The sequence below is a fragment of the Microtus oregoni genome, unplaced genomic scaffold (genome assembly GCF_018167655.1).
Source record: "Microtus oregoni isolate MIOR12 unplaced genomic scaffold, Mior012 000027F_ref0000203, whole genome shotgun sequence".
Lineage (NCBI taxonomy): Eukaryota > Metazoa > Chordata > Mammalia > Rodentia > Cricetidae > Microtus > Microtus oregoni.
The window spans coordinates 32,524,967-32,550,159 of NW_024543086.1; the positions used below are offsets into that span (position 1 = coordinate 32,524,967).

General features: G+C 37.7%; 1 protein-coding gene across 1 annotated transcript in view; it reads right to left on the minus strand.

The window, feature by feature from the left end:
* LOC121463651 (phosphatidylinositol 3,4,5-trisphosphate 3-phosphatase TPTE2-like) overlaps window positions 1-24,983 on the minus strand; it is a 79,480-nt gene extending 54,497 nt beyond the window's left edge. The window contains exons 1-3 of the mRNA XM_041675964.1: window positions 24,852-24,983; window positions 13,549-13,637; window positions 11,128-11,193 (exon numbers count right to left, since the gene is read on the minus strand). Coding sequence (XP_041531898.1) covers window positions 11,128-11,193; window positions 13,549-13,637; window positions 24,852-24,983 — 287 coding nt within the window. The remainder of the gene's footprint in view (window positions 1-11,127; window positions 11,194-13,548; window positions 13,638-24,851) is intronic.
* Window positions 24,984-25,193: the final 210 nt, after the last annotated feature.

A 25,193-nucleotide genomic window follows, 5' to 3' on the forward strand; every position in this document is an offset into this window, starting at 1 on the left:
GTCAGAATAGCTATGATCAACAACACAATGGACAACAAATTCTCATGAGGGTGTACAGAAAGAAGACCCTCATTCAATGTTGGTAGAAATGCATGTTTGTAAAGTCATTCTGGAAATAAGTATGGGAAATCCTCAAAAATATTTCTAAAAACATATTGTACCACCCAACTATACAACTCTTTGGCATACCCTCAGAGGACTCGCCGTCGTACAGATTGTAGACAGAGGCTGCTTTTTCATTTCCCCAGCTGATCAGACCCAAAATAATAACACAGAAACTATATTAACTGCAATATTATTTGACCAATAGCTTAAGCATATTTCTAATTAGTTATTACATCTTAAATTAACCCATTTCTATTATTTTATATTTTACCATGAGGCTCATGGGTTATCATTACCAGTGCATGGACGTCTTTCTCCTCCTGTGGCTATGCGGATTCTCCCTGATTCTCTCCTATATCTGCTTGGAATTCCTGCCTTGCCCTATTCTGCACTATAATAGGCCCAAAGCAGCTTCTTTATTAATCAGTGATATTCACAGCATACAGAAGCAAATCCCAAATCACCTCCCCTTTTCTGTCTAAATAAACTTGGCATACCAATATGGGGCTAATTACATCCACATAAAACCTGAGAAAGCTTGAGAAGAAATTCTAGACACAAAAGAACAGTTAAGCAAAGCTTCTTGGTAGCTGGCATTTTTTTGGATGGGTTCTATTTGCTGGCCATGAGCAGGAGCACTACAGCTCCTTTAAGAGAGGTCTTTCTGACTCAACAGTGGCAAGGAAGCTGGCTTCCTGGTTTGGCAGCACATAGAGCTTTGACTCTTTTGGGAGGTCTGGCTGTGGAGCATTCAAATGGGGTTTGTGATCTGATACTACAACTTGCTTAATGGCAACATGGACCTGCTGTGTGCCTGAAAGTGGGGCTGTGAGCATGGCTTGCAGAGCTGGAGCTGAAGACCTCCACCATGTTGAACTGCACAGAGCCAAAAAGCAAAGCAGCCTTAGTCCTAGTCATGCCACTTAGGATTTTAAGAAGTGGTCCTGGTCACACAGGATTACAGATATGCAATAAAGACAGATTAAGATGAAAAAAAATACCTCTGAATGGATCACAGCATTAGCTAAAGGTATGTAGGCTTGAGAGAGAGGAAAAAGAGTATAGACAGTTATAACAGAAAAGATTGCATAGTCATAGGTTAAAGGAGCAAAGATTAAAATAAATATTAAACTTGTAGAAAAAGTAATAGAGTAAGAAAAATAAGCCATGTAAAGATGGAAGATCTTTTGTCCGTGGTGTCCTTGGGCTACCAGGCATCCCTGTTTCAGTGCTGAGGAGTTCCATCTGGATGGGTGAGTGTGTGCTATCCCGGGGCAGCCTGTCCCGGAAGAGAGCACAACCCCCTTCCCCCAGCTCCTGCTGCAGGGGTGTCTGTGTTACACATGACCCAGCCGCCCCCCCCCCCAAGCCTGCCCTGTTGTCTGCAAGGTCCTTGACTCAGGAACAGTTTCCTGCTCCTGCACTAAGGGTACCCACCCAGAGGGGTGAGTATCTGCCTGCCAGAGAGGCCTGAAGGTCCCCGCAAGGGAGTGCAGGCACCTTCAGCTTGTGCTGCAGAATCTCCTGTGCTCTACTCGACCCTGCCCTGCTCCCCAGGTTAGCCCTATTGTCCGCAGAGTCCTTGGACTACCAGGTGTCCCTGTTTCAGTGCTGAGGAACTCCAACCAGACAAAAACAGTTCCTGCTCCTATACTGAGGAGATCCACCCAGAGAGTCAGTGACAGCAAAGACTGGACCAAGACACCAGGCCTCTCCTGGATACATTTGTAGGAAGAGATGGGAAGGCGCCAATGCAAGAATTCCTCCAACAACATGAAAGGCAGGATGACATCACCAGAATCCAGGGATCCCGAAACAAGAATTGAACACCCTACTCCAGAAGAAAGAGAAAAAATTGACTTTAAACAGAACTATATGAAAATAATAGAGGACCTTAAACAGGAGGTGAAAAACTGCAATAAAGAAAAAGAGATGAAAAACAAAAAGGTAGAATAAATGAATCAATCTCTCAAATATACCCAAGAAAAACAAGAGAAACAAGAAAAAGCAATCAAACAGGTAAGGGAAACGGTTCAAGACTTGAAGAATGAAATGGAGGTAATGAAGAAAACACAAACTGAGGGAAGACTGAATATGGAAAATCTGGGTAAACAAACAGGAACTCCAGACACAAGTATTACAAACAGAATACAAGAGATAGAAGAAAGAATCCCAGACACTGAAGATATCATAGAGAAAATAAACGCACTGATCAAAGAAAACAGCAAATCCAACAAATTCTCATCACAAAACATTCAGGAAATCTGGGACACAATAAAAAGACCAAACCTAAGAATAATAGGGGTAGAAGAAGGAGAAGAAGTACAGCTCAACAGGGCAGAAAATATATTTAATAAAATTATAAAAAAAAAAAAAACTTTCCCAACCTAAAGAAAGATATTCCTATGAAGGTTCAAGAAGCATACAGAACACCAAATAGACTGGATCAAAAAAAAATCCCCTCGCCATATAATAATCAAAACACAAAACATACAGAATAAAGAAAGAATATTAAGAGCTGCAAAGGAAAAAGGTCAAGTTACTTATAAAGGTAAACCTATCAGACTTACACCTGACTTCTCTATGGAAACCATGAAAGCCAGAAGGTCCTGGATAGATGTACTGCAGGAACTAAGACACCATGGATGCAAGCCCAGACTACTATACCCAGCCAAGCTTTCATTCACTATAAATGGAGAAAACAAAATTTTCCAAATAAAAACAAAGTTAAACAATACATAGCCACAAATCCAGCCTTACAGAAATTAATAGAAGGAAAATCACAAACCAAGAAGTCCAACAATGCCCACAATAACTCAGACATCTAGAGACCCTTCACCAGCACAACTCAAAGAAGGAAAATATGCAAACTCTACTACCAAAAAAAAATAACCAGAATTAACAACCACTAGTCATTAATATCAATGGACTCAACTCACCTATAAAAAGGCACAGGCTAAGAGATTGGATACAAAAACAGGATCCAACATTCTGCTGTTTACAAGAAACACAGCTCAACCACAAAGACAGACATCTACTCAGAGTAAAGGGCTGGGAAAAGGTTTATCAAGCAAATGGACCTAAGAAACAAGCAGGTGTGGCCATGCTAATTTCTAACAAAGTTGACTTCAAACTAAAATCAATCAGAAGAGATGGAGAGGGACATTTTCTACTCATAACATGAACAATTCATCAGGATGAAGTCTCAATCCTGGATATCTACGCCCCTAATATAAAAGCACCCACTAATGTAAAAGAAACATTACTAAAACTCAAGGCAGTCATCAAACCACGCACACTAATAGTAGGAGACTTCAACACTCTTCTCTCACCAATGGACAGGTCAATCAGACAGAAACCTAACAAGGAAATAAGAGAATTAATGGAGGTAATGAATCAAAAGGACTTAATAGACGTCTATAGAACATTCCACCCAAATAGGAAAGAATATACCTTCTTCTCCACAGATCATGGAACCTTCTTGAAAATTGACCACATACTTGGTAACAAAGTGAACTTACACAGTTACAAAAAAATATTAGTAACCACCTTTGTCTTATTGGATCACCATGGATAAAGTTAGAATTCAACAACAATGTTATCCCCAGAAAGCATACAAATTCATGGAAACTGAACAGTCAACTACTGAACCACACCTGGATTAAGGAAGAAATAAAGAAAGAAATTAAAGTCTTCCTTGAATTCAATGAAAATAAAGACACAACATGCTCAAACCTATGAGGTACTATGAAAGCAGTCCTAAGAGGAAAGTTCATAGCACTAAGTGCCCACATAAAGAAAACGGAGAAAGCACACATTAGAGACTAAACAACACAGCTGAAAGCTCTAGAAAAAAAAGAAGCAGACTCACCTAGGAGGAGTAGAAGACTGGAAATACTCAAACTGATGGCTGAAATCAACAAAATAGAAGCACAGGAAACAATCCAAAGAATCAATGAAACAAAAAGTTGGTTCTTGGAAAAAATCAACAAGATTGATGAACCCCTATCCAAACTAATCAAACAGCAGAGAGAGAACACGCAAATAAATAAGATCAGAAATGAAAAGGGGAACATAACCACAGACACAGAGGAAATTCAGAGATTCATTAGATCTTACTACAAAAGCCTGTATGCCACAAAACTGGAAAATGTAAAAGAAATGGACATTTTTAGATAAGTACAATATACCAAAATTAAACCAGGACCAAGTGAACAATTTATATTTTTGGTTGTGAGCCTAGCCTTTAACGGCTGAGCCATCCCTCCAGGCCCCAAGTGAACAATTTAAATAGACCTGTTAGTCGTGAAGAATTAGAAGCTGTTATCAAAAACCTCCCTACCAAAAAAAGCCCAGGTCCAGATGGTTTCAATGCAGAATTCTACCAGAACTCCCAAGAAGACCTAATACCTATACTCCTTAATGTTTTTCACAATATAGAAACAGAAGAATCATTGCCAAATTCCTTTTATGAAGCTACAGTTACCCTGATACCAAAACCAAACAAAGACTCAACCAAGAAAGAGAATTACAGGCGAATCTCACTCATGAACATTGACGCAAAAATCCTCAATAAAATACTGACAAACCAAATCCAAAAACACATTAGAAAAATTATCCATTACGACCAAGTAGGCTTCATCCCAGAGATGCAGGGCTGGTTCAACATACAAAAATCTATCAATGTAATCATCATATAAATAAACTGAAAGAAAAAAAACCATATGATCATTTCATTAGATGCTGAAAAAGCATTTGACAAAATTCAACACCCCTTTATGATAAAGGTCTTGGAGAGATTAGTGATACAAGGGTCATACCTAAATATAATAAAAGCTATTTACAACAAGCTGACAACTAACATCAAATTAAATGGAGAGAAACTCAAAGCAATCCCACTAAAATCAGGATCACGACAAGGCTGTCCACTCTCTCCATACCTCTTCAATATAGTGCTTGAAGTTCTAGCAATAGTAATAAGACAACATAAGAGGATTAAGGGGATTCGAATTGGAAAGGAAGAAGCTAAGCTTTCATTATTTGCAGATGATATGATAGTATACATAAGCGACCCCAAAAACTCCACCAAAGAACTCCTAGAGCTGATAAACACTTTAGTAACATGGCAGGATACAAGATCAACTCCAAAAATCAGTGGCCCTCCTATACACAAAGGTTAAGGAAGCATAGAGGGAAATCAGAGAAGCATCATGATAGCCACAAATAGCATAAAATATCTTGGGATGACACTAACCAAGGAAGCGAAAGATCTATTTGACAAGAACTTTAAGTCTTTGACGAAAGAAATTGAAGAGGATACCAGAAAACGGAAGGATCTGCCTTGCTTTTGGATTGGGAGGATCAACATACTAAAAATGGCAATTCTACCTAAGGCAATTTATAGTTCAATGCAATCCCCATCAAGGTCCCATCAAAATTCTTCACAGATCTTGAGAGAACAATAATCAACTTTATATAGAAAAACAAAAAACCCCAGATAGCCAAAACAATCTTATACAATAAAGGAACTTTTGGAGGCATTACCATCCCTGACTTCAAACTCTATTACAAAGATACAGTATTGAAAACAGCTTGGTATTGGCATAAAAACAGAGAAGTCAACCAATGGAATCGAATAGAAGACCCGAATTTTAACCCTCAATCATATGAACATCTAATTTTCAATAAAGGAGCTAAAAAGTATACAATGGAAGAAAGCATCATCAACAAATGGTTCTGGCAAAACTGGATGTCAACCTGTAGAAGACTGAAAATAGATTCATATCTATCACCATGCACAAAACTCAAGTCCAAATGGATCAAAAACCTCAATATCAGTGTGAACACACTGAACCTGATAGAAGAGAAAGTGGGGTGTACTCTACAACATATGGGCACAGGAGACCACTTCCTACGTATAACCCCAGCAGCATAGACATTAAGGGCAACATTGAATAAATGGGACCTCCTGAAACTGAGAAGCTTCTGTAAAGCAAAGGACACTGTCACTAAGACAAAAAGGCAACCCACTGACGGGGAGAAGATCTTCACCAACCCCATAACAGACAAAGGTCTGATCTCCAAAATATATAAAGAACTCAAGAAACTAGACTTTAAAACACTAATTAACCCAATTAAAAAATGGGGCACTGAACTGAACAGAGAATTCTCAACAGAAGAATTTCAAATGGCCAAAAGACACTGAAGGTCACGCTCAACTTCCTTAGCGATCAGGGAAATGCAAATCAAAACAAATTTAAGATACCATCCTACACCTGTCAGAATGGCTAAAATCAAAAACCCCAATGATAGCCTTTGCTGGAGAGGTTGTGGAGTAAGGGGTACATTCATCCATTGCTGGTGGGAATGAAAACTTGTGCAACCACTTTGGAAAGCAGTATGGTGGTTTCTCAGGAAATTTGGAATCAACCTACCCCAAGACCCAGCAATACCACTCTTGGGAATATACCCAAGAGATGCCCTATTATATTATAAAAGCATTTGTTCAACTATGTTCATAGCAGCATTATTTGTGATAGCCAGAACCTGGAAACAACCTAGATGCCCTTCAATGGAAGAATGGATGAATAAAGTGTGGAATATATACATATTAGAGTACTACTCAGAGATAAAAAAAACAATGACATCTTGAATTTTGCTTGCAAATGGATGGAAATAGAAAACACTATCCTGAGTGAGGTAACCCAGACCCAAAAAGATGAACATGGGATGTACTCACTCATAATTGGTTTCTAGCCATAAATAAAGGACATTGAGCCTATAATTTGTGATCCTAGCGAAGCTAAATAAGAAGGTGAACCCAAAGAAAAAGATATAGTTATCCTCCTGGATATTGGAAGTAGACAATATTGCCAGGCAAAAATTGAGAATTTGTGGGTGGGGTGGGATGGGGGTAAGGGGCTGGGGAGAGAAAAGTGAGAAGGGGAGGATGGGGGGAACTTGGGGGAATGAGATGGTTGGGATAAAGGAAGGGTGGATATGGGAGCAGGGAAGTATATAATCTAATTGTCGGAGCCATATTAGGGTTGGCAAGGGTCTTGACTCAAGAGGTAGTCCCAGGTGTCCAGGGAGATGTCCCCAGTTAGTTCCTTGGGCAGCTGAGGAGAGGGAACCTGAAATGACCCTATCCTATAGCCATACTGATGAATATCTTGCATATCACCACAGAACCTTCATCTGGTGATGGATCGAGATAGAGACAGAGACCCACACGGGAGCACTGGACTGAGCTCCCAAGGTCCAAATGAGGATCAGAAGGAGGGAGAACATGAGTAAGGAAGTCAGGACCACGAGGGGTGCACCCACCCACTGAGACGGTGGGGCTGATCTATTGGGAGCTCACCAAGGCCAGCTGGACTGGGACTGAAAAAGCATGGGATAAAACTGGACTCTCTGAACATGGCAGACAACGAGGGCTGATGAGTATCCAAGGCACTGGGTTTTGATCCTACTGCATGAATTGGCTTTGTGGGAGCCTAGTCAGTTTGGATGTTCACCTTCCTAGACCTGGATGGAGGGGGGAGGACCTTGGACTTCCCACAGGGCAGGGAACCCTGACTGCTCTTCAGACTAGAAAGGGAGGGGGAAAGGAATAAAGGGATGGGGAGAGAACCAGGGGGAGGGGAAGGGAAATGGGAGGCGGGGAGGAGGCAGAAATTTTTTTCAATAATAATAAAAAATAAAATAAATAAAAAAGATGGAAAATACACAGAGTCTAGATTATGTATATTATTTTGTTTTCTTTGAATTTTTGACTGTGAATGAGCTAAGTACAGAGACATTTCATTGTGAGGGCTGCTAAGCTAAACCAACCTATATACTAAAGATATCTTGACTTCAAAATTTGAGTCTAGGATATGTTGGTTTGGGAAAAAAGTTCTTCTTTTGTTTCCACAGAGGATGAGAACCTGTGGATTCTTTCCAAACTAATGTGGTTTGATGAATATAGACCCCCTGAAAGGTTTCCATAAACTCCAAAATTATTTTGCCCAACCAAAAGCAGGAAGTACTTTGGAGAGAACTATGTCCAAATTCCCAAATATTGCTTATAAATGTTTGTTTACATTTAAAGGGAGATATGTTATAGAGATAAATACTTTTCACTGGGATGGATTTTGGTCTATTAATACAAATTTAAGCACAATTTTGTTATATGTATATTTCTGCTTTTGATTAAGGTATTGTGTTCATGCAGCTCATTTAAAAATGTAATATATAATCAAGGAATATAGGTTAATAGATAGTCACTTTTAATAGTCAAGCTTATAGTCATGTTAGTTAGGATTTTAGATATACAGAGATATTATTTCAATAGATAATCTTTAAACCTTTCAAAGACTAGGAGAATATAGCATTTAAAATGTTTCAAGAACTTAGGACTTTTCATGGCAGTGAGAAACATCTGCTTCTGGCAGAGCCAATCTACTTCAAGAGGATTATGGGCATCGAAGAGGTTCCTTATAGAGTTTGTTAGACATTTGGGCAAGAAACTGCTCTTGCCTGGACTGCTTGATGTTATGCTGTATGTAGAAAAATGACTGATGAACTTGCCTAAAGGTGAGACAGTCCTTCAGGGTCCCTGCTTCATGGAATCATCTGCCATACATTTTGCAGGACACAGAAGAAATCAATTTATGAACTTTACCAGTACAAGGCATAAAATATCTTGAAATTTCCTGTTTCATGGAAAAGTCTGCCAGATACCATGGTCCTGTAGGCTGAAGATGGATTTCCCAATATTACAAAAGAACTTTGGGTGACTGTCCAGGCAGTGAGATGTGTCTGTCAATTCTAGAGTTTTAGAAGTTGCTTACAATGTACTTCCTGTTTACTTAGATAATATTATATCCTTCTGGAATTTTTTATGGAGTAAAGAATAGATAGTTATATTTAGTTTTACTCAGTTTTAGCATAATATAAAGTAGGTATAAATACTGTAACTATAATCTTTTTTCTTTAATAAGTGTTTTGTTATATATAGTCTTGCTATATTAAAGTTAAAACCGTCCTTTTATTTTGACAGAAAAGCAGAGGTGATGTGGGATTCCCCTCTTAGACTGTGAATACCATTGTTGAATTAAGAAGCTGCTTTGGGCCTATTGCAGCACAGAGTAGGGCAAGGTGGAAATTCTAAGCAGACAGAGGAGGAGTGAGTCAGCTGAGTCATTGAGAGGCCATATAACTGTTACAGGAGACAGATGCCAGATGCCAAACAGAACTTTATTGGTAGGCCACAACCACATTTGTGATATACAGATTAATAGAAATGGGTTAATTTAAGATATAAGAGCTAGATAGGAATACACTTAAGCTAATAGGCTAAGTAGTGCTTTAATTAATACAGTTTCTATGATTATTTCTGATCTGGGCAGTCTGCCTACAACAGATACTTGATCACCAGTGTTCATTGCTGCCTTATTTACAATAGCTAGGAAACAGCAACAGCCTAAATGTCTGTTAACAGATGAGTGGATAATAAAAATCCAGTACAATTTATATAAAGGAATACTATTTAACTGTAAGGAAGAATGCAATCGTGAAATTTTTAGGTAAATGAATGGAATTTGACGGAGGCAACCCACACACAGAAAGATAAATGTCACATGTTCTCTCTCACGTCGAGTCCCCAGGTCCAAATCTTCAGAGGTAGGTATACAAGATGGAGTAACCACAGAAACTAGAAAGTGTAAAGCAGCCATAGGTGGAAATGGGGTGAAAGGGAGAATAGCAGCGTGTAGGTGACAGGAAGTTTTTATACTTCAACAAAGCTTACTTTTTTGAAGTGGAGCAAAAAAAAAAAAATACTGGCTTTGCTCAATTTGCCTGAATTTTACCACATCCCTGATAACTCCATTGGAGAAAATGTTTAGTTAATACTCAGAGTTTAATAAAGTAATAGTGTGATCTCTCTGGAATGAGGGTCCAAAATTTTTTAGAAGTTATTTAAAGTGGAAATTCTGGCTACTTGGAAAACTTATTTATAGTCATTAGTTGGTCCTTTGTTTTTCCTGTAATATCTGAACACAATAGTGTTTTACAATAGTTGACCAGTTAATTTCACTTCTGTTAGTACTTATTCCCTCTACATCACTGATAAAAGCCAATTAATGAGTATCCAAAAGAGCAGAATTCTCAATATATCTATAATCTTGACAGAAAAGATTTTATGAACATATTGTTTTTTATTCTGGACTGGGAATGAAAAAGCATGGGATAAAAGCGGACTCTCTGAACATGGCGGACAATGAGGGTTGGCTGAGAAGCCAAGGATAATGGCACTGGGTTTTGATCCTACAGCATGTACTGGCTTTGTGGGAGCCTAGTCTGTTTGGATGTTCACCTTCCTAGACCTGGATGGAGGGGGGAGGACCTTGGACTTCCCACAGGGCAGGGAACCCTGATTGCTCTTTGGACTGGAGAGGGAGGGAGAGGGGGGCGGAGGGGAGGGGGCGGGAAATGGGAGGCGGGGAGGAGGTGGAAATTTTTAATAAAATAAATAATTAAATAAATAAAAACCCCACATTATGTACTACTAGATTTGTACAATAGGAAGTATCCCAGGAACCATTATTCATAAATAAATCAAAAATTAATAAAATCTCAATGAGTATGAAGAAGTCTTCTATTAACAAATTATGCTTCTTTTTCCTACCATTTCTCATAGACAAAAATCTATAAACTGGGAATCAGAAGATATCCAGGAAAAATAGAAAAGACCAATGTTAAAAATAAGTAGAATTCTACTATTATCTTTAAAGAAATGCTTCAATAAAATCACTACCAAGAAAGAACATTATCAATTTTTAAACAAAGTAAACTTTTTGTGAGTAGAAAAAATGTTTTCCGCAGCATTGAACCTGTCTATAAATACAATGGGCTCTTACTGAGTTATTGTCCACATTTTTCTACTGTTATTTTTTTCCACAGCACTGCTCTGCTTTCCAAAAGATAAGAGATCCATCAATGGCTCTTTCCCTTTCTCCAGATATCAAACTTACTTACCAATATGTCTTGCGAATATCAATGCATTCATCACCATCATAGAACTTGGAGACCTGTTTTAACTTGCTTTAGCACCAACAAATGGAAAGAGACATCATTACAGAGTGCTACATTTAACAGTAATATGAAAAGATTCTTTGAACAAGAATCTCTTGAACCTAAAAGATACAAATTTTCTGAAAAAAAAAATAGAATTTAGAATCATTTGTTCAGATAACTGTTTTTCCATGAGTAATTTCAAGATTTAACAGATTTCTTTCTCCTCTCTTGGTTTCATCTCATTTTCTCTGCCAAAACAGTCTTTGATGACAGATACATATATACATACATACATACATACACACATACATATGTGTATATATGCATATACACATGTGTGTATATATATATTTGCACACACATATATAAGCAGCCTTTGATGATATCATCATTGTAACATGAAATATATCAATGTTTTAACAAAGCAGTCAATGACTGACTACTCATGTCATTGTAATCATGTCAGTATTAAAGATTTAAAATACTCATCTAGGAGCTGAGTAAATGCAAAGACTTATTTTGGGTTGAAATGTGCACAATTGTCCTATATTTCATAAAATTGTTAAACACTTATAACTTATATACCTATTCGTTGTCTGGAAACTGGAATATAATTTTACCTAAATTAACCCTTGTATACTATAAAGATCACTGTAGCCCTGCAAAACAACACAATGAATAGGGATTAAAGTGTGATTTTTTTTTATTACTACATCCAAACCAATATGTACTGCCATTTCGGAGTTTACATTTATTTCAAAATTCAGCTTCAAAGTGTAGGTATTTAAAAGTTGCCCTTTCTAGTTTCATGATTTTCAAGACCTTCCACCACTCTGTACTTTTCATATACCATGGAAATTTTCTTGTCCTGTGTAGCATTAAAATAATTAAAGGTCTGTGAGGAGGACTCTAATGTGATAATGGTTATAAATTTGAGACACCAGCATCATGTAGAGACAGATCTCTGGAGGGTGAGGAACAGGTTTAAGGCCCATTAATTTGATTCTTTTCTCTTAGGCTTCCACTTTCTTCCTTCTTGTCTGTCACCTCCCTTCTTGCTACAAATAGGATCTCCCCCTCTCCCCCTTCTCATTCTTGTGGTGTTACACAGGTGACCAACAGATTAAGAGTTCAAAATACTTTTCTAAGGATTTTCCCTTACATTCAACTAAGATAGAAAGGTACCAAGAGATACTATGATAAGAAGACTTTTAAAAATAATATCACAATCTATAATTGTCACTAACACTATTAATCAACTCCACAAATCTCAGTATCTTTCTTTTCTGGTGCATTCCAATAAATTGAAATATATATTTACATATAATATATATTAATACATATTTTTAGACCTTACTATTTGTTGATGTTTTCTTCCTCGATTTCTGCTGTTAAATCAGACGAGGCAATGCTAAAGTAGTTTTTAAAGAACAAGTAGTCAATACCACATGAATTTTTTAAATTGATTTTTTTTTGTTCAAACTAGCTATGATTACTGTTTGACATTCATGAACTTGTTAACTTTTAATAATTTAATGGGAAAAAAATAAAATTTAATATATCCAAAATGACAAAGGTTTAAAGACCTTTCTTTTAAATTAAAATAGTATTTCATAATGATTTACTTCAGGGTTCAATTTTTCTATCCTTTCACTAGCATGCATTACTGATATTTCCATAGAGTTACAGGATGCATTCAGCATGTGATCCACTTCCCCTCACCAATTGCCCAGTAACCATCTCAGTCCCGTGTAACAACTATATTCTGCTTTCAAATCAACTCTTGCTTTTACTCACAGAGAAGAGAAATTACGTGACACTTGTCTTTTAGTATCTACTATATTTTACTCAACACAGTGTCATTCAGTTCCATTCATTTTGTTGGAAATGGAAGAATTCCATTCCTTTTGGCTAACAATATTCCACTCTATCCATATATCACATCTTCTTCCTTCACTCATCTTTGGGTAGACACCTTGGCTATTGAGAATAGAGCAGTAACACACATGGATATGCAAATATCTTCATTATATGTTGACTTTGTTTCCTCTGAGTCTAGGCCAAGGATCTCTTCAGATTGTCATCTTTAAACTGATATTACTGATGCTATTTCTTTAGTCTTTTATATATTCTCAGTATTGATGTCTGTGATGTGAATTGTTGAGAAAAATTTCCTACCATCTATACACTGTGTCTTCACTCTTATTGTTTCATTATACAGAAGAAGCTTTAAGAATTTTTAAAATTATATTTGTGTGTGTGTGTGTGTGTGTGTGTACACATACACATGCCACAGCCTGAGTGGAGATCAGGAAACAACTTGCATAAAGGAGTTCTCATCTTTAACCATGAATGACTCAGCTTAAGCAACTGTGCTTTTACCTGCTGGAATCTTGCCCATTCCAGAAGCTTTTCATTTTTATGTTATCTTTGTCAAATTTCATGTTTGCTTCCTGTGCTTTTTGAGTCTTCTACAGATAATCATCACCTGTACCAGTATCTTAAGGTGCTTTCTCCTGACAGTTTTTGAATTTCTGCTTAAATTCCTTGCTATGTTTTGAGTTGATTTTGTGCAGGGTGAGAGATACAGATCTAGTCTCAATCTTCTGCATGTGGATGACCAGTTTTCCCAGCATGATTTGTTGGAGAGGCTGTCCTCATTGCAGGGTTTGGTTTCTGGCATCTTTGTTGAGAATCAGCTGGTTATAGACATGTGGTTTGTTGCTGGGTTTTTACTCTGTTCCACTGGTCTATGCGCTATTTTATGCCAAAACTATACTGTGTCACTGTGGTCATGTGCTATGGATTTGTTTTTATGTCTTGGAATCTTGTACTGTAGAATGCCTCTAGCTTTGTTCTTTGCGCTTAGCCTCTTTTGGATCTTTTGTGCTTTCGTACTTATTTCAGACACACCTTTTTAATATTGCAAAAAACATCATTGGTATTTTATAAAGCTTGTACCAATAAAGAATCTGCTTTAGTCCTTAGGTACCCATCTGTCTTTGGATACCTTCCTTTATGAATCTCAAATATATCCAGCATCACTGGATATTTTACTAATTATAGTTGTTTCTGTCCCTCAGATAAGGCAGTAACTGTCAACCTGAGTCAGAAGATCCTTTCAAGATGGTGATAACTGTGGGTTGTGACACTGCCCTAATGTGGAAAGCGCTCAGAAGTGATGGATTCAGCAATGGTTTATTTGTTTCTGTTTTTGTTTGTTTGAGAGTATCTCTGTTTCCTGTCCACTGATACCTCCTTTTTCCATCTAAATGGATATTTATCTACTCTTGGCATTCTCCACTATTCTGTCATACATAGACATTCTAATAATTTTCTGTGGGTTTTGGCTGCTAGTCACTAAGATTGAAGACTATGAATAAGAAGGTTCCCTCTTTTTTATATTCTTCTTCTCTGCACCACGATTCAAGAGCTATAATCAGAAGCTCATCATCACAGAACATGAGGGTACAAAAAGAGCTGTGTTTCCTTGCATGGTCCTGATAGTGCATGCTCTGATCTCAAACTCTACATGTTACATGGGAAGGATTGGTATACACAGAGAGGAAAAGTGCAAAGAAAGAAGTATTAATTTATCTATATCTTACAGTATACTGGTGGACACAGTTGAGTATACTGGTTTAAATCCACTTGAGACTGTGCTAAAGAATAAAAAAAAACTCAAATGAGTTTGAATTTATTACAATTTAATGATTATAATTATAATTTAATTTATAAACTTTTTGAACCTTAAGATTTTTCACATATAGGGTTGGTGCTGTAGTTACAAATGGGAAATGCACCTGCCGAAATATGTACAAAGGTCCTAGCAACGTAACAAAACAAAACCTCTCATGTAAACCCACTGTTTATAATAAACATCATATTCCTTTAATGATGCTTTATATTTTAATAAATACTTTAGTCTCGTTTAAAGAAAGAAGTTGGATGTTGTGGTATACCACTATAATTCCAGTTTTTGAGAAGCTAAGACAAGAATTTCAGAAGTTTAAAGTCAGCCTGGGCTACATAGCAAAACATCTCAGAAAAAAAAAACAACAAAGAAAACAAAAAGAAAGAAGTAAGTAATGTCTTTGCTACTAAAGCTGAACCAATGTGTGAAAGTTATGATATAAATTACTTCAAATCCAATTCCATGCATAGAAGCTGATGCAACTTATCACATATGATATCTGTTCCTAAGTGTATCACATATGACATCTGTCCCTAAGTGTCTCCTTTGCCCTCTTATTTCCACCAGCTGTCTTTTTTTTCTGTTTTTTTTTTATTTTTTTGAGAAAAATATAGTCCCAGCAACCCTGAAAATTGCTCTGTAGACCAGGCTGACCTTGCACTCACAGAGATCTTCCCACCTCTGCCTCCGAGGGCTGGGATTAAAGGCGTGGCCACCAGTTGTCTTTTACTACACGAGAAAGCATCTTCTAGGTAAGAGTCAAAGTTTTTCAACATATGAAGTTTTAGTTTGGGACACCTGTTCATCTGGTAGCTGAGGTCTAGAGAGTGATGGACGCATCAAGCGCTCATTGTTTGTGTTCTTTTCCAGCAAGGGCTCCTCTACTTCCTATTCCCTGCTATTGCATGGCTTCAAACAGGGGTCTCTGCTTTCTTACTCAGTGTAATAAAATCTAATACACATAGAGTTGGAAATTTTCCTAATCATTTCATCTGGTGCTTATTTAGAGTGTTAAACACCCAGTAATTGGTAAAAGCATTGTTTTATGAGAGCGACTTATTTTATCCAAATTGGTCAAAAATGACAGAAAGTTCCATTTATATGCTTGAGAGACCAGTCCTAGAAGCCTCCAAATCTTACATCTTCCTCTGCTTCTGTATCTACAGTGGTGCAAGTGGTGCGTGTCTTGTTGTGTGCACATGAAAATACAAATAGCATGTATTTATATCCATACATTTCATTATTCATTATCATTCACTGATGCATTTGTTAACATATTAGTGTATGTCTCACAGTTCACTGGCAGTTCCATCACCATGTGGTGTCAGAGACTTGTTCTGGGAAAGGCTAGAAGATTAAAAATACATATAATTAGATGTCACGTGATGTCAAAGGCACAGCTTGCTGGCTCAAGTTCACTTAAATTATTCTAAACACTATAAGCTGGCTAACATTTACATACATGGCAGTGTTATTTGAAAACGTCCATGTACTCTTCCTACAAACCACAAACTAACCAGCCAGTGGTGGTGCACACCTTTAATCCCAGAACTTGGGAGGTAGAGGCAGGCAGATCTCTGTGAGTTCAAGGCCAGCCTGGTCTTACATAACTAGTTCCAGAATAGCAAATACTGTTACACAGAGAAACCCTGTCTCAAAAATTAAAAAAGAAAAAGAAAGACAGACACACTCAGAGAGAGAGAGAGAGAGAGAGAGAGAGAGAGAGAGATAAAAACACAAACTGATACAACTCATTGAATATGGAGAAGTCAAGTTGGTATCTACATGCACCCCAACATGCTAGTGTCTTTGGTGCCAGAAGGTACTCTGCAGATAAACAAAGGAGAAATGTAAACACCAACTCAGCCACAAATCCTTTGATCTACAATGGTGCCCTGCCTGTAAAATATGTTGGGGCAGTGATAACACAAAGCTTGTGAGAGTAACCAACCAATATCTTATTTGACTAAAGGTTCCTTCCATGAGATGGAACCCATACCTGAAACTGCTTGGGTGACTAAGAACCTGAGACTAGATAGCCCAGGGACCTAGGGTGAAACCAAATACAACTGTTCTACAAAAGAATGTAGCAATTCAATGACTCCTCACGATATTCTGCTATATTCATAGGTCAGTGCCTTGCTCATTCAACATCAGAAAAGTTTCTTTTGCAGTGAATGGGAACAAATATAGAGACACAGCCAGTCTATATGCAGAAAGTGAGACACCTTGAAACATTCATCCCTAAATGGGATGTCTCCATCAAATCCCTCTCCACAGGGCTTAGGGAATCCTGTGAAAGAGGAGACAGAAATAGTGTAAGAGCCAGACAAGAAGGAAGACCCCAAGCAATCAAGGACCTCTATATCAACAGGATTGATGCACATATGAACTCACAGGAACTGAGGCAGCATGCACAAGACCTGCAGGGGTCTGCACCAGTGCATCCTACAGCGGAAAGCAAAAGTGGATGCTTCCATTCCTAAGCCTCAAATGATAACCACTTTCAAATGAAAATTTAATTTTCTTCAAAGGAGACTCACCGGGGAAACAAACTACTCTGAGGGTAGGCTGCAGGCCCAGCAGTAGACGGTCAACAGGACATGAGCTCACAGCAGTAGACGGTCAACAGGACATGAGCTCACAGCAGTAGACGGTCAACAGGACATGAGCTCAGTGGTGTCTTTGGAAGTTCCTTGTCTCATACTGTCATTCTCTCGTGTTACTCTACAGGGCCTTTAGCTGTAGATTATGACTTCAAGTTTAGTGTTTTTATGGGATTCCTGAGTGTGCAAATGAGTGTATCTAAATCTATTTCTTGTGCCTTTTCTTGGGTTCTCTTCCTTCTGTTTTCTCTTTCTTTTGCCTTATTCTGGTGTGCTAATTTTTGTTGTATCTTATTGCTATTCCTTAGAAGTCTGTTTGTTTCTAGTGACAGACAGAGTTTGAATCTGGATGGGAGGATGTGGGAAGGAACAGAGAGGAACAGATATAAGGGTAGGAAGAGGGTATATTTGGGAGGTACACCATAAACAAGATATATTACATTAGAAAAATCTATTTTCAAAAAAAGGCAAAAAATTTTTCATGTTTACAATGAAAATATTTTCTTAAGATTTCTTACTATTTATGTGTTTGTGTGAATTTTGTCTAGAGGACATAAGAGTGGGTGGAATCTGCTGATGCTAGAGTTGTAGGTGAGGGAGGGCTACCCAACATGCATGCTGAACACAGGTCCTCTGAAAGAACAGCAAGTACTCTAAAACACGAGCCATCTCCCTGGCCCCTCTTATGAATATCTTAAACCTGTGAAATCCTTAAATTCAGTTCCTTATTGACTTAACCATACTGAGAAAGCATTTGATGAATGAATCTAAATTCAGCTGCAAATTCTAGACAGGATTCCTCCTTTATTGTGTAAATCTTTCCTCGGGTCCCTTTGTTGGCTGTTTACCTTCTTTCCTGCTTTCACACAAGGAATCTAAAGGCACAAGTCAGGGGTGTCAAACAAAGTGAAGATGGGAGTATGAGTTTGGAGATACACAGCGCCATCCCTCTGGAGAGAGGTTCCATGGTAGGGTCTATTGAGTCTGTTCCCTTTGCTGAAGGCTCCTCTGTAGCCTTCCAAGTTCTATATTCTGGTTTTAAATAGAGTTCTCTCTTCCCTTGGCTAACAAAGGGAACAAACTTCAGGAGCTAGAAAACACCCTCTATTTTTTTTTATTTATTTTATTTATTTATTTTTCCTTTCTCAACCTCAAGTCTAAAGATAAAGACTCTTCCATAACAGAAATTTCCATAATAGGAATTTAGGAACAACATTCAGGAAACTGGATTCCCAAGGATTTTTCTGAGAGTAAATGTCTGAATCTAAATTTTACCATGTTTGTGAATTCATGCTGGTATAATATATAGATACTGTATGTAATTTATATTTCACAATACATTCGTGAGTCTACCCCAGGATACTGAATTCAATTCTTTTTTCCCCTTTGAGACAGCATTTCTCTGTAGCTTTGGTGCCTGTCCTGGCACTTGCTTTGTAGACCAGGCTGGTCTCAAACTCACAGAGGTTCACCTGCTTCTGCCTCCTGAGTGCTGGGATTAAAACCGTGTGCCACTACTGCCTGGCCTGAATTCAATTCTTAATTGATAGTTCTAAAAAAAAATCAAAAGAAGCATAGTGTCTCCCAGAAATGTGAAAAGCTACCCGCATGAAGTCTCACCAACAGTTAGACAGTTCAGGCTGTCTAAACATGGCCTGAACAAGGATGACACCAACAGACATGCTAAATAGAAGAGGAAAGCCTACAGAACTTCAACCCTAGACAAATTACAGGCAACTAAGGAATGCTGGAAGTGGGAGAAACAATCTTCCCCAGGAAAGAGCACACCAACTAGTTATCCAATACCAAGAGTTCGGCTCCAAAAACATACATTCAGGTAACAATGTACACAGAGCCGCTTGTGCTGATGCATTTATGAATATATAAGTAACAGTGCTCATTTTGTCTTCTTTATTCATGAGGCACCATTTGTTATGAAAAGTTAATGTGAGAAGACATGAGAATGAAAAGGAGCCCTGTTATCCCGTGAATGTTCCCGAGAGAGAGTATCTCAAATGTTAATATCTCAGAGGGTGTGGTATGTGTGGGTACAAATTTTTATGTGCATGTAACACACATGTACACACGTACACACACATGCACACACACGTAAACACATGAACACGCACACGCACACATGTACACACAAACATTGACACACGTGCACACATGTACACACGTGTAAACACGCGTGCACACAAACATGTAGGCACACACGTGCATGCAAACATGTGAACACACATGTAACACACGCGCACACAAACATGTAAACACACATGTACACACAAACATGTATTATTGATTTTTATGTGCATGTAACACACGTACACACAAACGTACACACACGTACACACAAACATGTAAACACACATGTACACACAAACATGTATTATTAATTCCCTTATATCCTTCATTGCATTGGCAGCGACTCTACTTACTGATGACCTATTCAATTCAGATTGAGTACTACTCATGGGCTAAAAAGAAACTACATGACTTAGACTTCTTTCATGAAAATTAATTAAAATCTTCAATTTATAAGTGAATGTTATCTAAAATCTGTTAACAGGTTAAATATGTCATTTTCTCTGCAAATGATGCTGTAAGTACACAAACACACGTTTTTGTTGTAACAAATTCTTTAGTCCTATCAAGAGTATAGAACATGTATGCTTCTATGATCATTCATATCTGCCTTACCTGCTTTTCTGTAAATGTGTGAGTTCAGATGTTCATGTAAATATTTGTTAATATATATTTTATTTTTGCAGTGCCAGGAATGAGATATAAGGCTTTATATATGATGAGCAAGTTCTGAGGCATAGCTTCCATCCAAAGAGACTACACCCTTGGAACATTAGAACCCCTGGTAGCAGAGCTCTGGAGATGAGGGAAAGGTGCAGGATCTTTTAGCTTATTCTACTGTCCTGTGGGGCCTTCTCTCCCAGCCCACTGCTGCCTCCTCCTGGCTGTATAGAAGATCCCTTCTATTTGTGATCAGCAGAACTTTTAACATAGTAACTAAAAGTGACAAACACCAGAGGAGCCCATCTCTTATTTGTTCTATTTTTCTACATGATTAAAGACCAAGAATATTTATGAGACAATACTAGAAACAGTTGGAACGGGAACTTGTAATAGTACTATGTTCCTGACTATTAATAGCACAGATATCAATCTGTGTGTACATGTGTATGTAAGTACTTATGCACAAACAAATATATACTATACACACACACATATATCCATTTATTTAATCATATCTTACATTTCTTCACTCGAGGAATTCAGTTCATACAGGGATGTGCTAAAGGATAAAAACAGACATAGTAAGTCAAGATACTATACCTTAGAGTTAAATATTTGGAATACGATATGACATTTTTTGTAGGAATGATGCTTTGCATGATTATAATGAGTAGTAAAAATAAAAGTAACTCAATACAGAAATATAGTTTAGTTTTTACTATTACATAATACATAATATCAGTTATGTTAGTCTTTTTGGTTCAATTTATTTGGAACTACACTTATTTTGTAGACACTCAGATATTCAATCTCATTTAATGTCCTACTTCCCAAGTCCCATCATTATCTCCTTATTTCACACACCTTTGCTGAATTATCTGATAATGAGATGTGATCAGGTAGTCACAGACCTGAGGCAGTGTTTTCACCCCGTACAATGGTGATCTGAAGTGTGGAGTACCAGCTTTAACCGGTGGCAGAGTTCTGAAGTGATGGACACATTCAACTTTAATTAGTTCTACTTTTTCCACGCTGAGAGCTAGAGTGCTCCTTGCTCACTGCTAATTTCTCTTTGTTGTAAAGAGGCTTTTTTCTCTCTTGCTCCATTCCAAATATTAATTTCTCATTTGTTTTTTATGTTTCTGTGAATATATATTTGTTGCATGTGTATTTTATTAACATACAACACAGATATTTCATTAGTGATTCTATCATAGATAATTAATATCACTTCATTATGTAAGAATTGAAAGTAAACTATAATGAAAAAGTATATAAGTTCACAGACCCTTTTAAATTTTTTATTAGCTATGATTCTCTCTAACAACATATAAATTGGTTGAACCCTAAACTTCTCCTCTCATGTAGACATGAAAAAGTATCCTGATCATGATCTAGACTCCTTTCAAACAATTTGATAAAAAAGAGGAAAGTTATTACTGATGCAGACTTAGATACAGTGCCTAATATACTCTGTATTGTTAAGAATAAATATGTAGGGGCTGGAGAGATGGCTCAGTGGTTAAGAGCATTGCCTGCTCTTCCAAAGGTCCTGAGTTCAATTCCCAGCAACCACATGGTGGCTCACAACCATCTGTAATGAGGTCTGGTGCCCTCTTCTGGCCTTCAGGCATAGACACAGAACATTGTACACATAATAAATAAATATTAAAAAAAAGAATAAATATGTAGTGTACTTTAAGCAAAACTGAACCTTCCTTATTTTCATAGTTCTACCCTTTTTGTGTATCATGCATGTACATATTCATAGAAATATTTGTCCTTTTGTACGTGTTTATATATAGTTGTGTGTACTGTCTTAACTTGCAACTTGACTTTCACAATTCAATCATGTGTGATATAAAGTACTCCAAAGTATAGTCAGAAACTATATAAATATAAATGACTTCCAGAGTCAAATAACTACATTGTTTCTAAGAGGTCTGAGTTGTGAACTAATAGAGTTTTAAATATTCATGTATATCACTAATTAAAGTTTGGCATTTTTATATTAGAGAAGTGGCTATCTATATATAATGGTAATGAATCTACTGGGAATGTGTAAATAGTAATCGACCTATATTTAAGTAACCAGTATCTTAATTCCAATATATAACAGTTTTTTATGTTTTATTGCTTTTATTTTTTAGTTACACATATGAATCCCAGTTTTACTCCACTCCACACCTATCCACTCCTCAGAGAGCGTAAGGTTTCCCATGGGAAGTCACCAAAGTCTAACACTTTGCTTTGAGGCAGGACCAAGGCTCTTCCCACTATATAACATGGTATTGATGGAATGTGTTTCAAATTCAGCTATTGCTTAAAGATACTTGCCCCTCCTACCAGTTTCAAGTTCTCCTTGGCTTCATTTTCATCCTGTGGAAGGCGCTCCATCTAGTATGGTGATGGGCAGTGCTCTGGTGGGCACATCTGAGGGTCATCACCGCCAGTCATAAACTTAGCATTATATATCTATGTGTTTCCTTCATAGCTTCTTACCATGCACTAATTCACATAGGAAGTACACAAGTAGTGAACATCATATGACTGCCTGTGGTATAGGAGGGTTTTCTTTCTATGTGTTGCTTTCTTTGGTTGAATAAAGAAGCTGCCTTGGCCTTTTGATAGGGCAGCCCTTAGGTGAGTGGAGCAAACAGAACAGAATTCTGGGAGGAAGGCAGAGTCAGAGAGCCACCATGAAGTCACCTGAGTCAGACACACTGAATCTTTCCCGGTAAGCCACGACCGACCTCATAGTGCTACACAGATTACTAGATATGGGTTAAAGCAAGATGTGAGAGTTAGCCACTAAGAGGCTAGAGCTAATGGGCCAGGCAGTGTTTAAATGAACACAGTTTGTGTGTTATTATGTCGGGGGTTAAGCCAGCCAGGCGGTGTTTAAATAAATACAGTTTGTGTGTTGTTATGTCGGGGGTTAAGCTAGCCAGGCGGTGTTTAAATAAATACAGTTTGTGTGTTATTATGTCGGGGGTTAAGCCAGCCAGGCAGTGTTTAAATAAACACAATTTGTGTGTTGTTATGTCGGGGGTTAAGCCAGCCAGGCAGTGTTTAAATAAATACAGTTTGTGTGTTGTTATGTCGGGGGTTAAGCTAGCCAGGCAGTGTTTAAATAAATACAGTTTGTGTGTTGTTATGTCGGGGGTTAAGCCAGCCAGGCGGTGTTTAAATAAACACAATTTGTGTGTTATGTCGGGTGTTAAGCTAGCCAGGCGGTGGGACGCAGCCGTTCCTCCTCACTGTATTCCTGGACTCTACACTCTTCAGATTCCCTTTATTAACACAATTAGTCATTCTGAAGCTTGCATATCACTTTTCCACCAAAATGAATTTTATATATCTGAAACATACATATCTTGTCTGGTAAAAGTTCAATAAGATTTCTGTCTGGAGTTCAGCCAAGTGACAGCTTTCTGCTTTCAGGTAATTTTTATTTATTTTTCTTTTTTCAAGTATAATTGCAAATGCAGTTTCTAGGTACAAATCCATTTTACCTTATCGAATGATTTGGGCATTTTTTCCCTACTGTTGCCTTACGGAAGCTCAAGTACAGGACTGTGCTGGGCTCTGAACAGGGGCACGCAGGAGGGTTGTGCTTGAGGTCCCCACCTCAATACGGTGGCAGAGTTCTACAGGTTGATGGATTCTTCCAGTACTACTGTGTTCTTGGCCATAGGCCCCTCTTCTCCTTCCTATTCTTCCTTCTTTCTGGCTCCCATTAGAATCTCTCTAGCCTTTGCCAAATGTACAACACATAAAAAGCCTGAATGTCCTAAACATTTGACTGCTACACAAACATAGAAGGACAATACACATGATACAAATCATCCTTCTGTGAGCGATTCTCTTTTCTTTAACCTGCACTAAACTAAAAAGACTGTTCCAGACAGATACATGAGGAAGACTGTTTAGAAACAGCTTAGACACTCTGTTTTGCTGTGGGTGCTCCTCAGAGTGCAGCTCTCAAATTCCAACCTCCTTCCATCAACAGTTTTAATGCTTGGGTTTATGTGTGCACAGCATATTCTAGAAGTGTGAACATATTAATACATTTAAGTGTCTTCATTTACATTTTATAAATCATGTTATAAAATTGGTAATTTCCTCAAATATCATGGATAGCAAAGTATCTACATCTGGGTTAAAGGATATGAAAATACATGATCATATATGAACTGTAAGTCTAAGCTTTATTTTACATTTAAAAATTTTATAGATAATTCTACAATTAGAGTTTATGTAGTAACAATTGATCCATAAATCAATAACCAATATTGAAATGTTAATGTATATGTCATAAACTTAAGCATGAGATTTTTTTTTGTTTTTGTTTTCAAGACAGGGTTTCTCTGTAGCTTTGGAGCCTGTCCTGGTCCTGGACCAGGGGGGCCTTGAACTCATAGAGATCAGCCTGTCTCAGCCTTCCAAATGCTGGGATTACAGGCACGAGCCACCATTGCCCGGTGAGATTTATTTTTTTTTAAACATTGGGCTTTTTATGCTAGTACTGAATTCCTCAAATCTGTAAAAATGGAAAAGAATCCAAAGAGAAGCAATTGTTACTTTACTCTTAAACTATAACAGGCTTTCTTGTTGTAACTTATCTCAGATAATACCTGCAGATTACAAGGTAACCCCTCTTTCCTCATTTTATGATTCCCAATCATGCTGTCTTTCTTGTTCTGACGGAGGCGCTCCCTGCAGATGACGGTGGGGATCTGCAGGGCGAGGATGCTTCCAGGCTCCATCGCCTGTGTGTCTTCTGTTCTACTACATGCCCCACATCTCCCTCTCTGCTCATTCTTTCTCGTTTCTCCTACTCAAATTTTCTAACTGCTGGTGCACACTAGTCAGGATATACACACTCACACTCAGATAGATAGATGATAGATAGATAGATAGATAGATAGATAGATAGATAGATAGATAGATGATTGATAGATAGACGATAGATAGAT